At 37.4% G+C, this 8000-nt stretch overlaps 4 protein-coding genes and 2 non-coding genes across 6 annotated transcripts in view; 2 read left to right on the top strand and 4 right to left on the bottom strand. All coding sequences in view use genetic code 11, as the record gives it.

Moving 5' to 3' along the window:
• Window positions 1-129: 129 nt before the first annotated feature.
• On the bottom strand, window positions 130-408 carry rps19 (ribosomal protein S19). The gene has a single exon. The coding sequence runs from the start codon at window positions 406-408 to the stop codon at window positions 130-132; it is 279 nt and encodes a 92-aa protein (YP_009659385.1).
• A 150-nt stretch (window positions 409-558) lies between these two features.
• Window positions 559-633, top strand: trnH-GUG. Its single transcript has one exon. It is a non-coding gene; the product is annotated as a tRNA-His (tRNA).
• A 45-nt stretch (window positions 634-678) lies between these two features.
• On the bottom strand, window positions 679-2162 carry rpl2 (ribosomal protein L2). The gene is given in 2 exon segments: window positions 679-1109; window positions 1772-2162. Coding segments are annotated over 2 exon segments (822 nt in total).
• An 18-nt stretch (window positions 2163-2180) lies between these two features.
• rpl23 (ribosomal protein L23) lies at window positions 2181-2462 on the bottom strand. The gene has a single exon. It carries the CDS (start codon window positions 2460-2462, stop codon window positions 2181-2183), a length of 282 nt encoding a protein of 93 aa, YP_009659383.1.
• Window positions 2463-2627: 165 nt separating this feature from the next.
• On the bottom strand, window positions 2628-2701 carry trnM-CAU. Its single transcript has one exon. It is a non-coding gene; the product is annotated as a tRNA-Met (tRNA).
• Window positions 2702-2880: 179 nt separating this feature from the next.
• The window catches only part of ycf2 (putative chloroplast RF21), a 6810-nt gene continuing 1690 nt past the window's right edge, over window positions 2881-8000 (top strand). The window contains exon 1 of the mRNA in view: window positions 2881-8000. This exon is cut by the window's right edge and continues 1690 nt beyond it. Coding sequence (YP_009659382.1) covers window positions 2881-8000 — 5120 coding nt within the window.

Genomic DNA, 8000 nt, shown 5'->3' with positions numbered 1-8000 from the left:
TTTTCATTTTTTGCGTATAGCATACATATTTATTTATATTGTATAACATATTTAGATATTTAGATTGTATATATGTATATTAAATACAAATACATAAGTATATAAGTATATAAAGTATAAGAAATGAACTTAACGACGAGATTTATTATCGTTTCTTGCATGTCTCGTAAAAGACAGAGTAGGTGCAAATTCTCCCAATTTGTGACCCACCATACGATCCGTTATATAAATAGGTAAATGTTCCTTTCCATTATGAATAGCGATTGTATGGCCAATCATTGTGGGTATAATGGTAGATGCCCGAGACCAAGTTACTATTATTTCTTTCTCTTCCCTCGTGTTGAGTTTTTCAATTTTTGCCGATAAATGATTAGCTACAAAAGGGTTTTTTTTTAGTGAACGTGTCATGTCACAGTGTATTACTCCTTTTTTTTTACATTTTTTATTTTAAAGATTGGCATTCTATGTCCAATATCTCGATCTAAGTTAAGTATGGAGGTCAGAATAAATACAATAATGATGAATGGAAAAAAGATAAAATCCTTTAGCTAGAAAAGGGGCGGATGTAGCCAAGTGGATCAAGGCAGTGGATTGTGAATCCACCATGCGCGGGTTCAATTCCCGTCGTTCGCCCATTACATTTTTTTCAAATTAAAAAAAATTCTATTTTCAATATTCCTATTTACGGCGACGAAGAATAAAACTATCACTATATTTTTTCCTTTTCCTACTTCTTCTTCCAAGCGCAGGATAACCCCAAGGGGTTGTGGGTTTTTTTCTACCAATTGGGGCTCTCCCCTCACCGCCCCCATGGGGATGGTCTACAGGGTTCATAACTACTCCTCTTACTACAGGACGCTTACCTAGCCAACACTTAGATCCGGCTCTACCCAAACTTTTTTGGTTCACCCCAACATTACCCACTTGTCCGACTGTTGCTAAGCAGTTTTTGGATATCAAACGGACCTCCCCAGATGGTAATCTTAATGTGGCCGATTTACCTTCTTTTGCTATCAGTTTCGCTACAGCACCTGCTGCTCTAGCTAATTGTCCACCCTTTCCAAGTGTAATTTCTATGTTATGTATGGCCGTGCCTAAGGGCATATCGGTTGAAGTGGATTCTTCTTTTTTATCAATAAAAACCCCTTCCCAAACTGTACAAGCTTCTTCCAAAGCATACGGCTTTCTAGATGTATATGATGATATCTAGACAGATGGATCTTATATAAATCGTATGATGAAGTACCACATGAGTGGATATATAGGAATCCAAATCTGCTGAATCACTCATGTTATGATCTTCTACATCCTAGGTCTCCCCGTTCCGTCATCTGGCTTATGTTCTTCATGTAGCATTCAGACCGAATGACTCTATGAAATTACGTCGATACTTCCACATATTATGGGTAACGTAGGAGACATCTCTCTTTTTCCCCGGGGGTATCTTAATTACCACTGCTTAGCTTTCAATTCGCCTCTGACCATCAAATTAAATGTGAATAACCCGTCCTCCTCTCTTTGAAACAAGGGGCGCTTCCGGTTCTGTGCGTGCTTCAAACAATTTTGTCTTCTCCATATTACCATATATCTAGAGTCAATAATTTTCTATGATGAACTACTGAACTCAATCACTTGCTGCCGTTACTCAACAGTTTTCTGTTGAGGTCTATCCCGTAGAGGTGCTCAAATTGGATCAGTGATCGATTTCTAGGTTTCGTCGTAAACCTAATTGGTTACTTCCAATTACGTAAATCAATAGTTCAAACCGCACTCAAAGGTAGGGCATTTCCCATTGATATAGGAACTTCTGTACCAGAAACAATGGTATCTCCAATTATAGCCCCTCTGGGATGTAAAATATATCTCTTCTCACCATCCCCATAGTGTATGAGACAAATGTATGCATTTCGATTAGGGTCGTATTCTATGGTTACGATTCTACCAGATATGTCTTTTTCATTCCGTCGAAAATCGATTTTACGGTATAGACGCTTATGACCTCCCCCTCTATGCCGTGCGGTAATGATTCCTCTGGCATTACGACCTTTACTACAACGATGCTGTCCATAGATCAAATTATTTCGTGGATTGGATTTCACTTGACTGTTTACGGCTCCATTGCGTGTGCTCGGGGTAGAAGTTTTGTATAAATGTATCGCCGTGTTATTAAGTATTTTGCTTTAAGTTCTTTTCTCTATAAGAGGTGGAATAGAATAACCCGATTCAAGCGTAATGATCATACGTCTGTAATGCATTGTATGTCCCATAATAGGTCCCCTTCTTCTACCCTTTCCCGGGAGTCGATGACTATTCATAGCTATTACCTTGACACCAAAGAAGAGTTCGACCCAATGCTTTATTTCTGTCCTAGTTGATCCTGATTCGACATTAGAAGTATATTGATTGTTCCCCAATAACCGAATACTTTTTTCTGTAAATACTGCATATTTGATTCCATCCATAAATCCATTTTCTTCCCTATGAGTTCCAGTATCGATAAGAATTCTAGTTCTTACTGTTCATATGTTATGGTATGAATATACCATACCAATTCGTTATGGATGGATGATGAGATTCCATTGATACAGAGCCAATTCCAATAGACTTATTAAACGTTCCCATTGGCATGCATCCAGCAGGAATTGAACCTACGAATTTACCAATTATGAGTTGGGCGCTTTAACCATTCAGCCATGGATGCTTAACTTAACACATCATATATTGTAAATAAACAAATTCCAATTGGGATGCTTAACTTAACACATCATATATYGTAAATAAACAAATTCCAATTGGGATGCTTAACTTAACACATCATATATCGTAAATAAACAAATTCCAGTTCAAATACAATCTTCGCCGGAGGAGGTCTAAATATCAATGAAGAGACATCAATTCAAATCCTGGATCGTCGAATTGAGAGAGATATTGAGAGAGATCAAGAATTCTCACTATTTCTTAGATTCATGGATCAAATTCAATTCAGTGGGATCTTTCACTCACATTTTTTTCCATCAAGAACGCTTTATGAAACTTTTTGACCCCCGAATTTGGAGTATCCTACTTTCACGTGATTCGCAGGGTTCAACAAGCAATCGATATTTCATGATCAAAGGTGTAGTACTGCTTGTAGTAGCGGTCCTTATATCTCGTATTAACAATCGAAAGATGGTCGAAAGAAAAAATCTCTATTTGATGGGGCTTCTTCCTATACCTATGAATTCCATTGGACCTGGAAATGAGACATTGGAAGAATCTTTTTGGTCTTCCAATATCAATAGGTTGATTGTTTCGCTCCTGTATCTTCCAAAAGGGAAAAAGCTTTCTGAGAGTTGTTTCATGGATCCGCAAGAAAATACTTGGGTTCTCCCAATAAATCAAAAGTGTATCATGCCTGAATCTAACCGGAGTTCACGGTGGTGGAGGTGGGGGAAGCGGATCGGAAAAAAAAGGGATTCTAGTTGTAAGATATCTAATGAAACCGTAGCAGGAATTGAGATCTCATTCAAAGAGAAAGATAGCAAATATCTGGAGTTTCTTTTTTTATCCTATACGGATGATCCGATCCGCAAGGACCATGATTGGGAATTGTTTGATTGTCTTTCTTCGAGGAAGAAGCGAAACATAATCAACTTGAATTCGGGACAGCTATTCGAAATCTTAGGGAAAGACTTGATTTCTTATCTCATGTCTGCTTTTCGTGAAAAAAGACCAATTGAAGGGGAGGGTTTCTTCAAACAACAAGGAGCTGAGGCAACTATTCAATCAAATGATATTGAGCATGTTTCCCATCTCTTCTCGAGAAACAAGTGGGGTATTTCTTTGCAAAATTGTGCTCAATTTCATATGTGGCAATTCCGCCAAGATCTCTTCGTTAGTTGGGGGAAGAATGAGCACGAATCGGATTTTTTGAGGAACGTATCGAGAGAGAATTTGATTTGGTTAGACAATGTGTGGTTGGTAAACAAGGATCGGTTTTTTAGCAAGGTACGGAATGTATTGTCAAATATTCAATATGATTCCACAAGATCAAGATCTATTTTCGTTCAAGTAAGGGATTCTAGCCAATTGAAAGGATCTTCTGATCAATCCATAGATCATTTCGATTCCATTAGAAATGAGGATTCAGAATATCCCACATTGATCGATCAAACAGAGATTCAGCAACTAAAAGAAAGATCGATTCTTTGGGATCCTTCCTTTCTTCAAACGGAACGAACAGAGATAGAATCAGATCAATTCCCGAAATGCCTTTTTGGATCTTCCTCAATGTCCCGGCTATTCACGGAACGTGAGAAGCAGATGAATAATCATCTGCTTCCGGAAGAAATCGAAGAATTTCTTGGGAATCCTACAAGATCAATTCGTTCTTTTTTCTCTGACAGATGGTCAGAACTTCATCTGGGTTCGAATCCTATTGAGAGGTCCACCAGAGATCAGAAATTTTTGAAGAAAAAACAAGATGTTTCTTTTGTCCCTTCCAGGCGAGCGGAAAATAAGGAAATGGTTGATATATTCAAGATAATTACGTATTTACAAAATACCGTCTCAATTCATCCTATTTCATTCTTGAACAAAAATCCATTTTTTGATTTATTTCATCTATTCCATGACCGGAACAAAAGGGGATACACGTTACACCACGATTTTGAATCAGAAGAGAGATTTCAAGAAATGGCAGATCTATTCACTCTATCAATAACCGAGCCGGATCTGGTGTATCATAGGAGATTTGCCTTTTCTATTGATTCCTACGGGTTGGATCAAAAAAAATTCTTGAATCAGGTATTCAACTCCAGAGATGAATCGAAAAAGAAATCTTTATTGGTTCTACCTCCTCTTTTTTATGAAGAGAATGAATCTTTTTATCGAAGGATCAGAAAAAAATCGGCCCGGATCTACTGCGGGAATGATTTGGAAGATCCAAAACGAAAAACAGCGGTATTTGCTAGCAACAACATAATGGAGGCAGTCAATCAATATAGATTGATCCGAAATCTGATTCAAATCTATGGGTACATAAGAAATGTATCTAATCGATTCTTTTTAATGAATAGATCCGATCACAACTTCGAATATGGAATTCAAAGGGATCAAATAGGAAATGATACTCTGAATCATATAACTATAATGAAATATACGATCAACCAACATTTATCGAATTTGAAAAAGAGTCAGAAGAAATGGTTTGATCCTCTTATTTCTCGAACCGGGAGATCCATGAATCGGGATCCTGATGTATATAGATACAAATGGTCCAATGGGAGCAAGAATTTCCAGGAACATTTCCTTTCTGAACAGAAGAACCATTTTCAAGTAGTGTTCGATCGGTTACGTATTAATCAATATTCGATTGATTGGTCCGAGGTTATAGACAAACAAGATTTGTCTAAGTCACTTCGTTTCTTTTTGTCCAAGTCACTTCTCTTTTTGTCCAAGTCACTTCCCCTTTTCTTTGTGAGTATCGGGAATACCCCCATTCATAGGTCCGAGATCCACATCTATGAATTGAAAGGTCCGAATGATCAACTCCGCAATCAGTTGTTAGAATCAATAGGTGTTCAAATCGTTCATTTGAATAAATTGAAACCCTTCTTATTGGATGATCATGATACTTCCAAAAGACCGAAATCCTTGATCAATGGAGGAACAAGATTACCATTTTGCTTCAAAAAGATACCAAAGTGGGTGATTGACTCATTCCATACTAGAAATAATCGCAGGAAATCCTTTGATAACACGGATTCCTATTTATCAATGATATTCCATGATCGAGACAATTGGCTGAATCCCGTGAAACCATTTCATAGAAGTTCATTGATATCTTCTTTTTATAAAGCAAATCCACTTCGATTCTTGAATGATCCAAATCGCTTCTGGTTCTATTGTAACAAAAGATTCCCTTTTTATGTGGAAAAGACCCGTATCAATAATTATGATCCTACATATGGACAATTCCTCACTATCTTGTTCATTCGCAACAAAATATTTTCTTCGTGCGTCGGTAAAAAAAAACATATTTTTGGGGAGAGAGAGACTATTTTGCCAATCGAGTCACAGGTATCTGACATATTTATACCTAACGATTTTACACAAAGTGGTGACGAAAGGTATAACTTGTACAAATTTTTCCATTTTCCAATTCGATCCGAGCCATTCGTTCGTAGAGCTATTTACTCGATCGCAGACATTTCTACAACACCTCTAACAGAGGAACAAATAGTTAATTTTGAAAGAACTTATTGTCAGCCTCTTTCAGATATGAATCTATCTGATTCAGAAGGGAAGAACTTGCATGAGTATCTCAGTTTCAATTCAAACATGGATTTGATTCACACTCCATGTTCTGAGAAGGATTTCCCATCTGGAAAGAGGAAAAAAAAACGGAGTCTTTCTCTAAAGAAATGCGTTGAGAAAGGGCAGATGTATAGAACCTTTCAACGAGATAGTGCTCTTTTCAATCTCTCAAAATGGAATCTCTTCCAAACATATATGCCATGGTTCCTTACTTCGACAGGGTGGAAATATCTAAATTTCACCACCCTTTTAGAGATTTTTTCAGAACCATTGCCGATACTAAGGATACTAAGTAGCAGGCACAAATTTGTATCCGTTTTGAGAGATATTATGCATGTATCAGATATATCATGGCCAATTCCTCAGAAGATTCTTCCACAATGGACTCTGACTCTGAAAAGTAAGATTTCGAGTCTGATAAGTGAGATTTCGAGTAAGTGTTTACAGAATCTCCTTCTGTCCGAAGAAACGATTCATCGAAATAATGAGTCACCCGTTCCATTGATATGGACACATCTGAGATTAACAAATGCTCGGGAGTTCCTCTATTCAATCCTTTTCCTTCTTCTTGTTGCTGGATATCTCGTTCGCATACATCTTCTCTTTGTTTCCCGAGCCTCTAGTGAGTTACAGACAGAGTTAGAAAAGATCAAATCTTTGATGATTCCATCATACATGATTGAGTTGCGAAAACTTTTGGATAGGTATCCTACATCTGAATCTGAACTGAATTCTTTCTGGTTAAAGAATCTCTTTCTAGTTGCTCTGGAACAATTAGGAGATTTTCTGGAAGAAATACGGGTTTCTGCTTCTGGTGGCAACATGCTATTGGTTGGTGGTTCCGCTTATGGGGTCAAATCAATACGTTCTAAGAAGAAATATTTGAATATCAATCTCATCGATCTCAGAAGTATCATACAAAATCCCATCAATCGAATCGCTTTTTCGAGAAATACGAGACATCTAAGTCGTACAAGTAAAGAGATCTATTCATTGATAAGAAAAAGAAAAGGGGTGAACGGTGATTGGATTGATGAGAAAATAGAATCCTGGGTCGCGAACAGTGATTTGGTTGATGATGAAGAAAGAGAATTCTTGGTTCAGTTCTCCACCTTAACGACCGAAAAAGAAAAAAGGATTGATCAAATTCTATTGAGTCTGACTCATAGTGATCATTTATCAAAGAATGACTCTGGTTATCAAATGATTGAACAACCGGGATCAATTTACTTACGATACTTAGTTGACATTCATAAAAAGTATCTAATGAATTATGAGTTCAATAGATCCTGTTTAGCAGAAAGACGGATATTCCTTGCTCATTATCAGACAATCACTTATTCACAAACCCCGTGTGGGGCTAATAGTTTTCATTTCCCATCTCATGGAAAACCCTTCTCGCTCCGTTTAGCCCTATCCCCTTCTAGGGGTATTTTAGTGATAGGTTCTATAGGAACTGGACGATCCTATTTGGTCAAATACCTAGCGACAAACTCCCATGTTCCTTTCATTACGATATTTCCGAACAACTTTCCGTATTCGTATTACAAGCCTGAAGGTTTTTTTATTGATGATAGTGATAGTGACGATAGTGATTATCGTGACGATATCGATATTGATGATAGTGACGATATTGATGATGACCTTGATCTTGATACGGAGCTGCTAGATATGACGAATGTGCTAACTATGGATATGCCGCC

Source organism: Curcuma longa, chloroplast (assembly GCF_044706935.1).
Source record: "Curcuma longa voucher wen13706 chloroplast, complete genome".
Taxonomy (NCBI): Eukaryota; Viridiplantae; Streptophyta; class Magnoliopsida; order Zingiberales; family Zingiberaceae; genus Curcuma; species Curcuma longa.
This window is presented reverse-complemented; position numbering and strand designations above follow the sequence as displayed.